At 41.1% G+C, this 19730-nt stretch overlaps 1 protein-coding gene across 3 annotated transcripts in view; it reads right to left on the bottom strand.

The window, feature by feature from the left end:
* The window catches only part of birc6 (baculoviral IAP repeat containing 6), a 132225-nt gene that overhangs the window by 29156 nt on the left and 83339 nt on the right, over window positions 1-19730 (bottom strand). For all 3 annotated transcript variants that reach the window (XM_080869824.1, XM_080869826.1, XM_080869825.1), the window contains exons 63-64: window positions 18005-18169; window positions 17268-17439 (exon numbers count right to left, since the gene is read on the bottom strand). In XM_080869824.1, coding sequence (XP_080725950.1) covers window positions 17268-17439; window positions 18005-18169 — 337 coding nt within the window. The remainder of the gene's footprint in view (window positions 1-17267; window positions 17440-18004; window positions 18170-19730) is intronic.

Below are 19730 nucleotides of genomic sequence, written 5' to 3'. Positions count from 1 at the left end.
GACACTTTCTATAAGCAAAAGTAATATTTCTATCCTTTTTTAACATGGCAAATTGTAAATAGACTGGTTCTTATACAGGGAGTGCAGAATTATTAGGCAAGTTGTATTTTTGAGGAATAATGTTATTATTCCTCAAAAATTCCTGACAGTGCGCCCCAGGGTGGCTGTGGCTACAATATAGCTTGCCATCACCAGTGTGTGAATGGGTGGATGACTGGATATGTAAAGCGCTTTGGGGTCCTTAGGGACTAGTAAAGCGCTATACAAATACAGGCCATTTACCATTTATTGAACAACAACCATGTTCTCAATGAACCCAAAAAACTCATTAATGTCAAAGCTGAATGTTTGTGGAATTAGTTTTTAGTTTGTTTTTAGTTTTAGCTATTTTAGGGGGATATCTGTGTGTGCAGGTGACTATTACTGTGCATAATTATTAGGCAACTTAACAAAAAACAAATATATACCCATTTCAATTATTTATTTTCACCAGTGAAACCAATATAACATCTCCACATTCACAAATATACATTTCTGACATTCAAAACAAAACAAAAACAAATCAGCGACCAATATAGCCAACTTTCTTTGCAAGGACACTCAAAAGCCTGCCATCCATGGATCCTGTCAGTGTTTTGATCTGTTCACCATCAACATTGCGTGCAGCAGCAACCACAGCCTCCCAGACACTGTTCAGAGAGGTGTACTGTTTTCCCTCCTTGTAAATCTCACATTTGATGATGGACCACAGGTTCTCAATGGGGTTCAGATCAGGTGAACAAGGAGGCCATGTCATTAGTTTTTCTTCTTTTATACCCTTTCTTGCCAGCCACGCTGTGGAGTACTTGGACGCGTGTGATGGAGCATTGTCCTGCATGAAAATCATGTTTTTCTTGAAGGATGCAGACTTCTTCCTGTACCACTGCTTGAAGAAGGTGTCTTCCAGAAACTGGCAGTAGGACTGGGAGTTGAGCTTGACTCCATCCTCGACCCGAAAAGGCCCCACAAGCTCATCTTTGATGATACCAGCCCAAACCAGTACTCCACCTCCACCTTGCTGGCGTCTGAGTCGGACTGGAGCTCTCTGCCCTTTACCAATCCAGCCACGGGCCCATCCATCGGGCCCATCAAGACTCACTCTCATTTCATCAGTCCATAAAACCTTAGAAAAACCAGTCTTGAGATATTTCTTGGCCCAGTCTTGACGGTTCAGCTTGTGTGTCTTGTTCAGTGGTGGTCGTCTTTCAGCCTTTCTTACCTTGGCCATGTCTCTAAGTATTGCACACCTTGTGCTTTTGGGCACTCCAGTGATGTTGCAGCTCTGAAATATGGCCAAACTGGTGGCAAGTGGCATCTTGGCAGCTGCACGCTTGACTTTTCTCAGTTCATGGGCCGTTATTTTGCGCCTTGGTTTTTCCACACGCTTCTTGCGACCCTGTTGACTATTTTGAATGAAACGCTTGATTGTTCGATGATCACGCTTCAGAAGCTTTGCAATTTTGAGACTGCTGCATCCCTCTGCAAGATATCTGACTATTTTTGACTTTTCTGAGCCTGTCAAGTCCTTCTTTTGACCCATTTTGCCAAAGGAAAGGACGCTGCCTAATAATTATGCACACCTGATATAGGGTGTTGATGTCATTAGACCACACCCCTTCTCATTACAGAGATGCACATCACCTAATATGCTTAATTGGTAGTAGGCTTTCGAGCCTATACAGCTTGGAGTAAGACGACATGCATGAAGAGGATGATGTGGACAAAATACTCATTTGCCTAATAATTCTGCACTCCCTGTATCGTGCTTCTTCATACCACCTGGCTGATTCAACTATGCACACACTCATACTTCAACGGACTCCTCAACTTGGGGTTTCTGAGCTACAAGCAGCGCTTTGAGACCTAAAGGGGACCCATTAACCTGATTTATTATTAGGGTTCAGATTAGCTTTGCAAATTTCAGTGTAAAATAATTTAATTTAAAATTCTTTGGAAACCACTCTTTGCAAAGTCACAGGTCCTGTAATCAGTAACCTTTTTCCCCACAGAAAACACCAAGCTCAGCTATGAAATGCTTGGTTCCAACATTTGTTGAAATATGAGCTTAATCTTAATCCACAGAAATGTGTCATGGGCAAAAGATGTACTTGGAAATATTGACATTTATAATATTTAAACTAGCGTGACAGAGATTTTAGTTTCAAAGTGAAACGACTCAACAACTACTGGATGGAACATCCATATTACACACAGACGGATTCTAACAATTTCTGCCAATCCAAAATGTGCAGAACACTCATTTGGATATCACAGCTCTCTCTGAATAAATTAATATCCATGATATCTGTAGTCTCCATCACCAAATGGAAAACTGAACAATGATGTAGAGCAAACGGCAAAGACAAGAATCTGACCTTTTGTGCTCAGCCACAAGATGAGCTGCAACCCAAAGAGGATGAACATCCATCAAAACTATGACCATTCTGGTAGTGCTGACCTGCAGTCATTGCAGCACTGAGAACAGACAATCTCCACTCTGTGTGATTTAAGGCCTTCAGAGGGCAATATGGAGACAGGTGTTTGGCGCAGCAATTCTGGATGTTCAGCCTGATTAATAGTTATCAGGCCTATAGACCTGTAGGAAAGCACCTGTGATGAATTAGTGTGGCATGTATTAGAGCTGCTTGAAACAAAAGTATTACTGCTGGATCCTGTTCACCCATTTAATCTCCACTAGTTTTAAATCAATCGTCTTACTGAAATTATGCATCCATATGTTGCATACCTCCAGAAACACAGTGATGTTAAGATGTAGATATTAAAGGCAGTCTTCGATTAAAGTCTCTTTAGTAGACAGAAGCAGTAATTTTCTCCCCTAACTTTTCAATTAACCACTGTGTTAATTTAAAGCCGTACTGACAATTTTTGGTATCAAAAAACAGTGTCCACAGTGAAATACTCATTTAGATTCAGTGTTGGCTGATGCTCCTGTCTGCTTGGGGATGTGGAGTAATTTACGGTTGGTCACATACTATGGATCAGAACAGTTATTTCAGGGAAACACTAAAATACTGTGAGCTGTAGGACCCCTTTCTTTATTTAAAAGTCCAACATTTGTCTGCTCATTATAACAAAGCTTACTTCTTGTGAACGAAGAATTTTAAAAACCAGAGTGCTCATCAATCCAAAACAAGACAAATGATCTAAAGGAGAAAATTCATGACTATTGCTTCTTTCCATAGAAGGGGGAGTCCTGCTAAAATGACACAGAATCTAAGAATTCGAGCCAAACATAATTAGAACTGTTAATTAGCCACTGTAAGAAAAACACCTAATAGGAAAGACGACATAAGAAGAAACACCTGCTCTCAAAATGTTAAAATGCAAGTACACACGCTTTCAATTTGAAGGTTTTATGCATCAAGATAATTCACAAGTAGAATAGATTTGAGACATTTGAAAATCTTCCCAGAAGCAGACATCCCAGTAAATTCACCAGACTGTGCAATGGTCAGAGAAACTGGGAGGAGAAAAAAAGCTCAGCTCAGCACATTAAATGTTACAATTCGTCACGACCTCGTGGATGGTTTGCTTAGAAGGGTTGCCATAAGAATGCCTCATCCTTCTAAAAAGAACACAGCAGCAGATCTTAGATTTGCAAAGCAGCATTTGAATAAATCACAAGACTTCTGAAACAACACTCCCTTCTTACTCTGTGAGGAAACGCGTTAGTGTAGCATGTTCAGTCAACCGTTCACACCCGGCCATACAAGAACTTCTTTCAATGCTTCTTCTACAGAAAGGCTTTCTATCTATCATTCACATTCATAATGATGGATATACTTTAGAGACTAACTGCCGATTAGAGTGACTGCCCCGGATGACCTGCTCTTCCTCCTGAGCTACAACCACCTCAGATGCTTTATTAATCATTAATGCAGAATTCCAAAGGACTCAACTTCTTTCTTGCAAGTATACGCTCATTAATCATAACATTATGACCACTGAAGTGAAGATGAAGTGTTGTGAACTGATGTAAACAGTTTTTGATCTAGCAGTGAGTTATTGTAAACAATGGTTGGGGAAAAACAAAAGACTTAAACCGCTAACTGCTACTTTAAAGTTCTAAGTTTGCTAGTTGTTCAAGTGACTAAAAAGATATCTGACATTTGCTGATCTCTTTGTAACAACATGCTCTTCTTAATGTTAGCACCCAAGGAGACAACAGATTTTGACACCTTTCATCATGAACTTTACATACCACCACAATTAGTAATTAAAACGGTCAATAACACCAAGTTAAATAACATTAAACAAGTGTTCACTGAGTCCGCTTTAATGGGGAAACAGGAGAGTTGATGCGTAGGCAGGTTGCTGCTACAAGGGACGGGTGTTGAGCACACGGGTCACACTGAGTGGGTGGCAAATACTGTGACTCAAGCACGGCTGGACAGTGTCAGGTCTTCCTGACCCCTATAGGGCAAAGGAATAGAGCGGGGAGTAGCTGAAATAGTAAGACTGTGACATGCCTCCGCCAACACACAGTCTGCCTGAGTGGACACCGTAGATAATGTGCATCAAGGAAAGTCTGTGTGGAACAACCAGAAAAAAGTAGCCTGGAGCTCTGTACCATTTTAAAGCACAGAAGAAATAGTGGCTGCATTTTTGTGCAAAAAGAATCCCTTTACAATCCAAGCTACTCAGGTTACTTAGTTTTGGGTTGGCACACACTGTGAACACAGTAACTGGGTTAGAATAAGTAGGAAAACAAAGTGCCTACCAAGAAATAAATAAATAAACACAATTCCTCGCTTCTATTTCTAACTATTGGGGCCAAGAAAAAACAGCCTCTTTTGGGTTTATGTTTTATTATTGCCATTTATGCATAGAAATTTATAATCATTTATGCTTAGAAAGTATATAAATGTTTGTAGACTGATAGAGGTTTGATCCTTAGCAGTCTGTAAAGACTGTGTGTGCCTTCCAGAGTGTTCTGGCATGCACATACACACCCTAAGGTCATGAGAGAGGTCATACCTTCTCTTCTTGATTTATACTATAGGAGGACACCTACTCTGTATCTGCATCTGCGTAAGTATAAGTGCCTTTTGTTTAGGTGGACCGCTGGACTCCTGGCACCAGCTTTGGGGACTCTTCACAGGGTCACATGTTGATCCCACACACACGCATGCCTATACGTACACACGGATAAGGTACTCTTTGTTCACATGTATGCCTGTGTAAAACGTCATATGTTAATGAACTTGTGCATAGACGTGTAACCACAATAAAGAGCAGTGCTACGAGGGAGCAGACGAGAGCAACTGGGGTCAAGCGAAGGAACAACGCTCATCACAGTTCTCTCCGTCGTGCACGAGCAATACAAAGAACTTTGCCGACTCGTGTCTTTGCTGTTGCAGTAGAATTGTCTCGTTCCAGCGGTGGGTCTGTGCTAGACAGACCCACCAGCCTCCTTAGATAAACATTTTGTTTCTGCCATGTATGCAAAAATTTTAATTCATCAAAGTTAGTTACATGAATAAATTAGCAATGATTTCCAAACTATGACTAAAATGACAACTAAAAGAAATTCATAATTATCCCAGTTCATCATGTAATTATCCTACATCCCACCTCATAAATAAGACAAAAGGTTCTTAACCAGACATGATACCAAAATAAATAAATAAATAAATAAAACCCAGCAGAAACTCCTTATTTGTTACAAAAATTCACCTTTTTGATGTTGATGAAGTATATTGAGATAGACTCTTTTACTTATAACATTCTGTTGTACCTGGTTACCAGGTAAATTAAATACTGCTGAAGCCAAATTAATTCAGTCTTAAATTTAAGGTCTGATAACTAAAATTAATTAATTTAACGTTAATGTATCAACTAATGTTTAAGCAAACATATCCCATACATAGATGCAATAAATGTGTGCATATGAACAGAAATGAAACAAGAGCTTAAGAGAGGATTGAAGCAGAAAAAGCCTTAAAGCAGACTCCTCTAGTCTGCATGCCTACACATTCCTTGGGCAAGATCCTGAACTCCAAGCTGCTCCAATCCATCCACTAGACTGAGTGTGTGCACAAATGTTCAAAAGTGCTTAGATAAAAGTACTCTATAAATGAGTGTGACTGGATTAACAAGAAAGCACCTTGAGTGCTCAATTATGTACCAGTCACTTTACCATTTAGTACAAGCTAACTAACTGAACACATAGTAATTGAGCCCAACAACACTGACCTTCTTTTCCTTTATTAAAAAAAATATCACTAATGGTTTTCAATGGTGCTACAGGAGGACTGGAAGATGACACATTAAAAAAAAACGTATCAACATCAAGTTTGTTTTAAGGTAGTAAAATATTTCATAGAAGCATAGAAAAAGGTTACAGCAGAGTGAGGAGGTTCTATCACAAAATAAAGGGGGAAGTTAGAAAGACAAAATAGGCAGGCTTGGTGTCCGTTTCAGAAGCCACTGGTTAGAGATGAATATATCTAACTGCGTGCAGACCCCCACATCTTTTCACGGCCTCATCCTCTTTGTCCTCCAACCAGTCACATCCATCCTTTATTTCCCCACCGCCTTTTATTGCTGCCTCCTCCTCCTCAACTCCTCCCCTCTCTGCAGGTCTTCCAGAATAACAACAGCTGATGACGGGCACGACTGAACTCAGCCGAGAGCAGCGCAGAGAGGCTGAATTTGCCTCCTTTTTGGATATTTGTCTTGTGTTTTGCTAGGTGGTAAATGAGCGAGTGTGTGCATGAGTATATGTACTCCACCAGCACCCACAGCAGTGGAGGGAGGAGACAACTCTAAGCGTGAGCGATGTCGTCTCCCCCCTTCCTCCTCCTGCTCCTCCTCACTTCCTCCCTCCCCCCTTCTCTCGTTCTCATGCTTCTTCCAATTCATTGCCATGGACATCAGGATCCGTTCTCGCTCTCTTGCCATCATTCTGCTTGATTATGCAATGCATAGTCCTCCCACGATGACTAACTGGTGTTGGAGAACCGCCGTAACAGTGCTGTCACTGGTGGTAGGCGCGCATCCATAGTGTCATATCGATTGTCTGACACCCCGACTGCTTTTGGTTTTCTACAGAAATCTGCTCCATGGGAATTTACAGCTTCTCCTGCTCCTCTGGAATATCACCTGCCACAGACTGCTAATTTGGGGAGCTGCATGTTCTTACCAAGCTCAGAGGAAGCTTGGTGACAGAGAGACTTATCAGTTCATTCAGAAAAAATAATCACATTGCTTGCAAGGCTTTTTTTTTGTTTTGTTTTTTTAAAGGCATTCATTTCTAATAGAGGCCAGTAGAAAATTGGGGAGAGTGTGTTACAGCATAAGGTGTAGGCAGGCAGGGGGGTTTCAGCAAAGCCGTTACAGGGAAATCAAGAGAAGGAGCAGACGGTCAGTATAGGAGTATTTCAGGGGAGGTGGGAGGGAACAAATGAGGAGAACCCCTCTCCTCTCCACTACGCAGAGGCTGCTGGTGCTTTAGCAGCAGCAAGGCAAACCTGCTGATGAAAAAAAGGAGAAAAAAAAACAAACTGGCAAGACAAAGGGGGAACTTAATCAGAAGGGAAGTTTGTGGGTAGGGTTGTTGAACTTGACAGGTGGCGCTATAAACAGGAGAAGGAGACAAGTGTCACAAGGAGGTTTTCATTGGAAGCGTCGCTGAGCACCGAGAAGCTGTCGTGGCATCGCCGTCTCTCTCCGCCACTTGGTCTGTCGCTTATAGGCACTGGAACAGTCTCTACCCAGCCTCCCCACCTCTTTTTTTTTCTCCACATGTAGAATGCCCTTAAAGCCATGGTTTTTCTGTGAGGACCCAAAAAGCATGCCGGATGATGATGTCTTACACCTAAGGCGCTTTAGGGTAAGCTACTTTCCCCTTCCTACCCTATTGCTTTTGACTTATCTGAATTTAAGAATAATTTTCCAGACTTGAAGGGAAAGAGTGTGAATGTTATTCTATTATAAACCCAAGGATAGAAATATCCTGTTCATCTTTCAGACAACATCGTTGCTCCTAATTTTTACCTTCTAAGACTTATCCATAGGGAAAATGGGAATTATGCTCAGAACAACTACTTCAAGGAGCCTGGGATAGGGGGGATTATTAATTTAAGACCTATACAGAGGAGGTGGGTGTAGCATGCTCAATCTTTAAATCAAACTTATTTTAACATGGAGAATGCCAATGAGCATCATTGCTAACAATTTAAAAGCTTCATTCCAAGTAATCCTAAAATGAGGCTGACTAAGTGCTGGCTCCTAGCTCACAACTGAGGAGCTCAGCTACAATCTGTAGCAGGTTGTAAGAAGCAGTCTTCAAAGACTAATCTCCATTCCACTCTATGCAGCCATTGTTGTATTTGATTCATGATTAATTTTCCTGTGGCTGGTGGGGTGGGAGAGATTATGTTGGCACTGCCTGAACCAGGGCTGTTTGAATGTGTTTTTTGAGCAAAAACTAGCAGATTAGTAGTACAGTAAAAAGGATGCAGCTGAGCAATGAAAAGACACCCAATTATGATTTGATGTTACTTTCAGTTCTTGTCTGACACAGTCCCCTTCACTTCCTTTTATTCCAGATAAGTGCACCCTTGCCAGGTTAGGTGAATAACAGCACCATGGGTACTACAGTCATCACCCTTGATGACGTGCGGGCACTGGAGCTCAAGGAGGAGCAGGAGGAGTCCATACTGGCCATGCTAGGCATCATTGGCACATTTCTTAACCTGTTTGTAATCGTTTTTGTTTATATCTACACCACACTGTGACATACCAAAACTGAAGAAAAGGATTTCTAAATCAGAGAAAATATGCCAGAAAAGCTGAAGTGAGCAGTAGTGAAGGACGGGGTTAATTAGAAAGCCACACATGTTGGAGAAAAAAGTTTGAAATGAAAGTCTATCCCAGAGAGAGGAGAAGGGAAATCAACAGACTGGTTAAAGATGTAAACAAACAAGCCATATTGCCAAGCCACAGCCATGAGCCGACAAGATAACAAAGGGCTGGGAGACATGGCAGGAACAGGACTAGGCTGGAACCAGGGTATGCCAGATGGACATCATCAAGCTCCCAGCCAGGACTGACTCCCCCGTGTGGCCCAAGAGGAAAAACAAAATTTCCCTAGATCAGATTTTTTTTGGACTGTTGTACTTACTGGAAAGAAGTGTTGTAGAAACCCGATATATTTTCTCTCTTTTTAAATTCAAAACTTTGGGGACCATAATTGCTACTTGTCTGGAAGGAGTTCTCAACAATATGATTAAAGGCAAAGTCTATAAAGTGACAACTGGAAGCTGCTTCTGGAAACACTGCTGGTCACCTGTAAGTCTTCAGGGCCACAAAATGTGTTTGATTCAGGGCCCTTACAGTAATACAAATACAGCACTCTTCCTAAGCAATGTGGCTGTACAACAACTTCCGACAGACCTGCAACTTCACATCATGTGTACCACAAATTCACACTATACTGAGGTGTTCTAGAAGTGCTTCCCAAACCCCAAAAGTGTGAAACTATTTTTGATAATACACAGGTCTTACACAGAAGTCACAGTTGCAAGACATTAAGGAATGGGATCAACTTGTAATTAAACTATGTAGTTTCCATTTGAAATGGGGCTTATGCTCTATATTCTTTCTTCATCTCTGTCCATCTTTGAAAGTCGGTGAGTGTGAGTAAAATGTGTCAGGTGCAGAGGGATCGCAGAGGTCTCTTCATTTATTTGCTCATATTCATTTAAGGGTAGTGTCAGCAATCATTTTCCTGTATTAAAAAGCTTTTGATAAATATCTGAATAACGTCTAGATGTATTGTGGAATTGGGGGACATTTGAACAATAAACACCCAAGAATAACAATAAGAATGAGTTTCCAGCCTCATCTGTGAAAACCCCCAAGGTGTTTGCGTAGAAGGATTCGTGTATATAACTTTACATGAATGGGATCTAATTACAACAATGATCACTGGTGGTGGCATCTTACGTCTCACCTTTGCCCTGATCCACTTCAAAGTGCTCATCTACCCATTTTAACTGCAAGGAGGGAAGCGTGTGGTAATAGAATCTACAATTCCACGGGTGAGCAGTGATAAACTGCAAATTCACAAATCCACAGGGACATTGTGGTAATGAATGAAGGTGGTGCTGTGGCGTATTTAGCTTTCACCTTGTACTGATGTCAATAATATGCCTTGTGATGTAGGAAATCCTTGAAGTGTGTACGGGTTTGTATAGGGAACAAAAGACTTTCTGTGCACAAGGTCAAGCATTTCATTCAAAAACATAGTTTTCCTTAGCCTGCTGTGAAAAAACAGTTAAAACAAATGAGTGGACAAACTGTGAGGCCTATGCATTTGGAAAACACAAAGGAACTGCTTTCTTTGCCACATGATGAATCACTACCGACCATTACTCTCCTACATTATGCTAATGTTTAATCAGCAGGAATGATGTACCAAAATGGCCATTAACTGCATACAACATATTTTAACTTTAAATCATATCTGTTTGAGACAAAGCAAAACTGGAATTAAGTAGTAAGGTGGAGGGGACATGTGTCATTTCTATTTATGAAATGGATTCCAGATTACTTAATTCCAGTTTTGAGATGTATGCAGAGATGGCAAGGGGGGCAGACATATTTTAGTTCAGGGGAGTTATAAAAAAAAACAAAACAAAACCTCGTAAAAGTTGACGGACCAATTTAATGTCTTTAGTCAAGTAAAAGTCAAAAACCTATGACCTACAGAAGATTATCTTGCTGGACAGGCTGTGATTAGTTGACCTGTGCTGCTGCTGCTCTGAGATTTACTGCTCATTAAGGATATACAGTGGGGCAAAAAAGTATTTAGTCAGCCACCGATTGTGCAAGTTCCCCCACCTAAAATGATGACAGAGGTCAGTAATTTGCACCAGAGGTACACTTCAACTGTGAGAGACAGAATGTGAAAAAAAAAAATCCATGAATCCACATGGTAGGATTTGTAAAGAATTTATTCGTAAATCAGGGTGGAAAATAAGTATTTGGTCAATAACAAAAATACAACTCAATACTTTGTAACATAACCTTTGTTGGCAATAACAGAGGTCAAACGTTTACTATAGGTCTTTACCAGGTTTGCACACACAGTAGCTGGTATTTTGGCCCATTCCTCCATGCAGATCTTCTCGAGAGCAGTGATGTTTTGGGGCTGTCGCCGAGCAACACGGACTTTCAACTCCCGCCACAGATTTTCTATGGGGTTGAGGTCTGGAGACTGGCTAGGCCACTCCAGGACTTTCAAATGCTTCTTACGGAGCCACTCCTTTGTTGCCCGGGCGGTGTGTTTTGGATCATTGTCATGTTGGAAGACCCAGCCTCGTTTCATCTTCAAAGTTCTCACTGATGGAAGGAGGTTTTGGCTCAAAATCTCACGATACATGGCCCCATTCATTCTGTCCTTAACACGGATCAGTCGTCCTGTCCCCTTGGCAGAAAAACAGCCCCATAGCATGATGTTTCCACCCCCATGCTTCACAGTAGGTATGGTGTTCTTGGGATGCAACTCAGTATTCTTCTTCTTCCAAACACGACGAGTTGAGTTTATACCAAAAAGTTCTACTTTGGTTTCATCTGACCACATGACATTCTCCCAATCCTCTGCTGTATCATCCATGTGCTCTCTGGCAAACTTCAGACGGGCCTGGACATGCACTGGCTTCAGCAGCGGAACACGTCTGGCACTGCGGGATTTGATTCCCTGCCGTTGTAGTGTGTTACTGATGGTGACCTTTGTTACTTTGGTCCCAGCTCTCTGCAGGTCATTCACCAGGTCCCCCCGTGTGGTTCTGGGATCTTTGCTCACCGTTCTCATGATCATTTTGACCCCACGGGATGAGATCTTGCGTGGAGCCCCAGATCGAGGGAGATTATCAGTGGTCTTGTATGTCTTCCATTTTCTGATGATTGCTCCCACAGTTGATTTTTTCACACCAAGCTGCTTGCCTATTGTAGATTCACTCTTCCCAGTCTGGTGCAGGTCTACAATACTTTTCCTGGTGTCCTTCGAAAGCTCTTTGGTCTTGGCCATGGCGGAGTTTGGAGTCTGACTGTTTGAGGCTGTGGACAGGTGTCTTTTATACAGATGATGAGTTCAAACAGGTGCCATTCATACAGGTAACGAGTGGGGGACAGAAAAGCTTCTTACAGAAGACGTTACAGGTCTGTGAGAGCCAGAGATTTTCCTTGTTTGAGGTGACCAAATACTTATTTTCCACCCTGATTTACGAATAAATTCTTTACAAATCCTACCATGTGGATTCATGGATTTTTTTTTCACATTCTGTCTCTCACAGTTGAAGTGTACCTCTGGTGCAAATTACTGACCTCTGTCATCATTTTAGGTGGGGGAACTTGCACAATCGGTGGCTGACTAAATACTTTTTTGCCCCACTGTACATAAGATGTAAACAGATGTTTCACGAGCCATCTTTGCTTAGACTCCAGCCATTATCAGTATACTGTTTACACTGCCCTTAAACTAGATCATATCAAGTTGCATAAAGTTAGAATTAAGTGAATTAAAAAAGAAATCTAAGTATCATCTAACCACCTAACAGTAACCATTAGCAACACAGCCATTGTGCACCAATTCAGAACAGTGCTTTACTATAAACTCACCACAGTATGACAAGCTAATCAATTTATCCTGCACATCCTCCAGATGTTGGATCTTCACGATCTAATACACAATCTAAATTGGCACCATGACCACAATTATGGACATTTTCAACCAAAACACTGTTCCAAATCGTTTCAACCTAGTTAACCTCAACTCCTCAGTATAGCACTATAAATGATGAATAAATTATGTATTTGCATCTTTAATGTTTTTGTATGTGATAATCCAGTGATACACAAATAATATCGTATTTTGTGTGCTATTGTTCATCCATTTAGGATCAAATCAGTTTAAAGGTCTGAAGGCTCACACTGATGCCAAAAATCTTTCCTCAAATGTGTTAAACCCTAAAGTTACAAGCCTGTTTTGAAAATATGAGGAGTAAAAAGAACAGATTTGTGTAAATACTCGAGTACAATTAACAAGGTACATTGTCAGTTCCCACCTTTGGATATTTAAAACAAATCTTCCTCTTACTCATTGCAGTGGTAGGCACTGTAGGACTGCAATCTTCTGGACAGATACCTCTAATGTTAAGCCTGGAATTACACTTCCAGTTTGGGAGTTATAGGTCCTAATGCTCCTAATCCCACTGGGACCACTTAGAACTTAACTTTCTAAACCTGTTCCAGTGGTTCCCGCAGTCCTTGATGCTTCTCTATTTTCTCGTGCTCCTCCTTCCTGATGTTGTTGTCTCATCTATCAAACCTACAGTCTTCTGCATCTTCTCAACCACAACTATGTCTGGTTGGTTGGTCACAGCTGCTTCTCTGTGTGAAGGTAGAAATTCCACTGACCGTCGCCCTGTTTTTAATTCATCATCACCTTTAGTGGTGTCCCATATTGGTTCGATTGGGGCTTGAGGACTTCTAATCTCTATGCATCACAGATGTTCTTGGACACTATAAGCCACTTGGTTGTGCCTCTCAGTGTACATAGTTCCAGCTCACATCTTCCATCTTGCTACTATGTGTTTGATAGTCTCTGGGGCAGTCTTGTAGCAGTCTTCCTTTCTACCATGCTCAGAACACCTCTGTTCTGTCCTTCCTAGCCACTGGTAAGATTGATGTCAGCCACTTCCCTGTGTAAGTCAATGGTACATCCCATGTGGCAGATTAAAACCAACCAAGGCCCTGAAACCAACTAATCTTCACCCTCAACCTTTCAGGTACTCGCATAGCAGCGCCCTTATTTGTGCAGTCAAGCAATCAAGGAGTGCTGTTAGCTTCCTCAGCTAGTACGAGTCATTTTGGGTTCTGGTGCTGTTCAGGTCTTTATTCTGGAGACTCGTTGTTTCTGCTCTGGAAGATTGCTATGGTACGCTCAATTTCAGTTCTGGCTGTGTCTTCCATTGTGAAATTGCTCCCTTGTAGCTGAACATATACTCTGAATGGATCTTTGGCAAGCAGGCCATTCATTCTCTTGGGCTCTGCTTCTCTGGCATTTCTTCAGCCTAGTGGGCAGAGTTTCGCAGTTTTTGGTTCTTCAGTTATCGAAAACTTGTTGTGTCTCTTTTATATTCAAGACATGACCCAATTTGAGCAAGCATTTGGCAATAGTGGGAAGGGAAAACTCCATTTAACAGGAAGAAACCTCAGATAGAACCGAGATTAGGGAGGGGCACAATCTCCAGAGAGACAGAACAAAAGACACTGCAGAAGAGAGCCAGAGATGAAAAGTAACTAATGATTAAATGCAGACAGGTGTATAAACATACAGTAAATGAAATAGGTGAGTGAAGAAGCAGGATAGTCCAGAATGGGAAGCTCCCAGTAGCCTATTGCAGGGCAACAAAAGGAGGATAAAAGTTCAAGACCCCAAGATCCCTCACATTGTTACTTGAGGCCAAGGTAAGGCAATGCAAGTATCTTTTTTGACACCAGGAGCAAAAAAAACAAACAGCTGAATTATGTTAGTGTTAAAAATTCTGAAACAAAGTATGTTTTAGCCGAAAATATGAAAAATCTTACAAATATTTCAGCTATATTTAATAAATTGTCTTATTGAAAAAAAAAAAAAGGTTTTATTTTTCAAAAAGACATATTTTGTGTTTTGGACCATGCTGTATTTAAAAATGAGATGACAATGAATTAAGTGCTCCATCTCTCGATGTGTGTCAAAGTGCCCGTTATAAATGTTACCTCGAGCCAGTTATCAGATTTGAAAGAGGCAATGAAGGCTAAGGTGTAGAATGAAGAAACTTAAACTGCCAGTTAAGGATACTACAGAACATGGCTAAAAAAAGAAACAAAAATAGCAACATTTTACTAAAAGCTTCACAGACTAGAGTATATTAAAAAAGGACGCAAAATTTCTATGGGACTGTATTTTTTCTTGTGCGCGTGCAGTCAATGTGATGCTAAATTAAATAAGCAGAGCATAGACAATAATGTTAGAGAAGCAGAGAAAACCAGTGTTCACTACAGTCAGCTCTGGTCAGTCATTTATTCACACCTTGGACCTCCTGGCCACCTGGCTTTCATGTAAAAGGTGGTCCAGCTGCTCCCAGCTTCTATTTGGCAGGACACACCATGATTTCAATTAACTCTAATCAATGTCTACTCAACACATGACATTATACCTATGTGCTATTAAGCTGGGTGATAAATATATCAGTTTTAAAAGTATTACAAAGGACATGCTTTAACACAGCATGTGGAAACACTTGGATTTAAACACACGTCAGAGGCTTTTACCAGATAATGAGGAGTAATTACAACACTCACAATGCTATTTATCAGCTGTTATTTAATTATGAGACCAGGGGCACATTAATACAAGCCAGCATGCATGCTTACATACTCCTGCAAAGTTAAACAACCAGCAGCATTAGGCACACACAGGTAGCATACACTCACTGTAACAGGCTCTGGGATGATACTAGCGCTTTACCAGTCCCTAAGGACCCCAAAGCGCTTTACACATCCAGTCATCCACCCATTCACACACCCATTCACACATGATGTGTCGCCATCACCAGATGCCCAGGTGATGGCAAGCTACATTGTAGCCACAGCCACCCTGGGGCGCACTGACAGAGGCGAGGCTGCCGGACACTGGCGCCACCGGGCCCTCTGACCACCACCCGTAGGCAACAGGTGAAGTGTCTTGCCCAAGGACACAACGACCGAGACTGTCCAAGCCGGGGCTCGAACCAGCAACCTTCCCATTACAAGGCGAACTCCCAACTCTTGAGCCACGATCGAGGATATAAGCAGTGGGCTGACCTAACCTTAACTGTGCAGCACCGTCTACATTCACTTGCATTCATGTATATATTTATCTGCTTAGCACTTTTACTTTTTGAAATTGGAGTTCTCTCTTTGCTATACAATATAAAATTACTCTAAAGTCCCTGGAATCCAAGATTTCATGCCAAAGCTGTAGCTTTGTCTTCTTCTTTGCAAGCTCCTTTGACTTTGTCTTCAACAGTATCCCTGCTAGACTCTTAGGTATAAACAACAACGAACACGTTTAGCCAGTGAGCATACAGCTATGGTTAATTGTGTAAACAAAAACTTTAAAGTGGCATATAGGTGTTACTTTCTCTCTGTGTCCACAGAACACCGAGTGTTAAGTAGCAGACTGCTTATCTGATTTTTGCTTCCCAGGTTGATAGCAATCAGTTAAATTTATCATTTTTGAAAATTGGTCTTTTTTTTTCTTTTTTTTTTAAAATCTGCCCACAAACACAAATGCCAGAAACCCTTCAGGAAATTGATTTCATGATGTTTTCGAGTATGTAGAATCTAAATAATGAAACATGGAGCGGTAAGACTTCTTAATGACAGATTTCTAAACACATACTATAGGAGCAATGATAACCACAAACTTATCAAGCCTATTGGAAGTATGCAGCTTTCTGCATTTTTATAGTGGGCAAGCTAGATTCAATTACAGGATATTACATTGTTCTTGTCACAGACTTACTTGAGTTGATCAATATTCTCAGTGAAAAATGTAAGTTACTATCAAGCAGACAGTAACTTACATGTTACTTTTGGTAAGATGCATACCAGGTCTCAGCAAACAGACTGTAAATAAAGATGTTATGAAGACTCAAGGTGACTTGAGCCGTAAACTATCCCCATCTTGATGCCTAATAAAAAGTGAAATGTTTATTTTCATTCTCGTGATTGCATTCTCAGTTGTTCTATAGTTCTGTGTCATTAATCTCTTACAAACTCAGCTACCATCACTTATCAGCAGTCTCTCCTTAGAGAATTTAACATGTTGCCTAAAGGTCTGTGTCATGTTTGATGTAAACCACAAAAGTCCTATTTCCTTTGTGTGGGTAAGCACTATTCATTTCAGTGAATAGAACGAAAGATCTAAGGGATACAACATTATTTTTACAGATAACCCTTTCATGTCCACTTCAGTGTGACAGGAGAGTCATCTTTCTTGCTTAGTGTTTATGGTAGAAATTCCTACGTGATCACTCTGTTGAGCTGAAATATACAGAGGTTCAAATCACTTCTCCTCAGCCAACCGGTGGGGCCTAGGAATCAAGGCGCACAGAGGCTAGATCCGTCTCTCTGTTGGTCATACTCATCACTTGCAAAGACATGGGCCCTACCTGAGTCGTTGCGTAGGTAGGAGGACATGGCGGGAATGAGGCAGGACTGGCTCAGCAGCTCTAGCAGCACTGCTGGCAGTGCTGAGCTGTTGTGAGCTCTGCTGGCTGTTGAAGAGGCATCAGCAATGTGGCAGCCACTTGAGCCTGCTGGGTTGATATAGCTTGCCAAGACCTAGTAAAGAAAAACAAATGCAGAATTAAAATGTACCCTTTATGAAGAAAAGCGTTCATGTGACCTGCTCTGGATGAGGGAGAATCCATGTTTTTGATCACTGTGTGTCTTCAGATGTCCCTTCCTACACACCACAACTGCCAGGATGATAAGCATACCTCTTTATTGGGAATCAAATATATGCACCAACTGTATTGTTGGGTGCTCATCTCTCACTATGACAAGGCACAGTAAGTAACATCAAAAGAAATTAAACATAGCTAGATATGATACCTTTGCGTGGTTCATGGTTCAAATGAATCCTTACTCATCTTAAATTGAGCATTGCTGCAGCCCTTTTTTTATCCCCTGCCCGAAACAAGCCGTTTTAGTTCCCTGCCCTCCATTTAACCCAGCTGTCTGCTCATTATTTGCGTCTTGTAGTTTGGTCAGTCTGTTGAATTTGAATACTATAGTGCAAGTTCACAAAAAAATTAATGGGTTCATTTATGGCCCATGTTTCATAGGGAATACCAGGCAAAAATAACCCACCTTAAAAAAAAAAAAAATGCTCATTTGCACTTACCTGGAGTAGACAAGTGACATGCTCTTCCTCTAGCCTTTGCTTGGTGAGGGCCTGCTCTACGTCCCAGCCTGACGCTGTAGATCCAGTACCAAAACCTGTTCCTTTAGCCCAGTACAGCTGTTGCTCCTCACTGGTCCCCCCACCATGACAGCTGGATATCTGTGGCTGCCCCACACACACACACACACACACACACACACACACACACACACACACACACACACACAAATCAAAGATTTTGCATTTTTACTTCCCTTTAACAATTATTAATGAAATTCAGGCGTAAACACTGTTGCTGCTTTTTCATCACGTTTTATCATGTATTCAAAAAGGTCAGAGTTGGTTGTGGCCTACATAGAAAGCTGCCATAAAACATTTGTGATGGTCACATGGAGTCAAACAAGAAATGAGTCAAAGGAGCAGACAGAAAATTGGTCCCTGAAGTTTAAAGTTAATGTTTTGTTCAATTGTCTCTCATGTTTAAAACACAGTGTCTTATCTCACACCAGTGCTACCACTCCAGAACATGGGTCTCAGGAGATCAAGGTCAACCACTGCCAGTGTGATGCGTTTGGCTCAGATTTGTGTATTCACACAGTCCCTGAACAAGCATGAGACCGGACACATCACCACCACAACAAAAACAAGGCAGGTCTGCTTCAGGAACCCAGTGACAACACCTCCACTCAGGGGGTGAAAAACTCATAAGCTCATATGCTTTAGCTAGATATGTTTTAATTTTTTCAGTTTGGTGTTTGAAACATGATAAGAAAACAGGTCTAACTGGTTTATTCTTTTTCTGGGATACCAAACCATTGTTGACTCTGTTCTTACGCCTCTCTTTGAGGCCCCTTTAATTTATAAAAATTAAAATTTAAAAAAAAGCGCTGAAGACCTACACCTGAGATCACAGTAACTATGATTTCAGATGTGACCTCTGCCATTCACACTAGGAAAACAATCATTGATTTTTCCTACACATTAACACAAGCTGCCATTAAATGCATACAAACACAAACCAGGCTCTCTCTTCCCGACTTTATTTAAAAGCCCATTGATGCTATATTGCTGTCAGAATGGTTTGTAAATTGCTCTACATTTGTATGTAAAGCACATCCTTAATTTTTTTGTTTCAAGAGCTAAACGTCCATATACTTTGCACTTAGGGCTGTGCGATATGACCAAAATCTCATATCCCTATATAAGACATCTATCGTCCCGATAACGATATAAATCACAAAAATGTAACATTTTCTGTAAATTCTGTCAATCTCGGGCAGCTCGACTTGTGTGAAGTGTTTCCAGCTGGGCGTCGTGTACCTGGAGTTGAGTGTTTTAACAGAGGCATGAAACTATACATTTTTAGACATAAGTTGTAAAGGCTGCAGTTTTCTTTGAGTATTTATTACACAGCGTGCTGCGGGGAAAGCCTGTTCTAACGTTTGAGTCTAAGGTTTATTTTTTAGCACCTGGCGGCTCTTTTTTAATTCTCATCTGTAAACAATCTGCTCTTTCACGTGATTCAGTTTATTTTGAAAAGTCTCAACAGGATCTTAAGCTTTATTTTGAAAGATTTATGCGGAAAATAAACAAGCCAACACGTGATGGTTTTACTGTCGTTGTTGCTGACGACAACACATAAAAACCAATGACTGCGATCAAAACAATGAAAAAAATATTGCCATAAACGGTTTCTTTTGCGACACCACGAAACAATAGCGTAAAA

The sequence above is a fragment of the Rhamphochromis sp. 'chilingali' genome, assembly GCF_963969265.1.
Source record: "Rhamphochromis sp. 'chilingali' genome assembly, chromosome: 20".
Classification (NCBI taxonomy): domain Eukaryota; kingdom Metazoa; phylum Chordata; class Actinopteri; order Cichliformes; family Cichlidae; genus Rhamphochromis; species Rhamphochromis sp. 'chilingali'.
The sequence above is the reverse complement of the archived record's forward strand: the minus strand, read 5'-3'. Positions and strand labels throughout refer to the sequence as shown.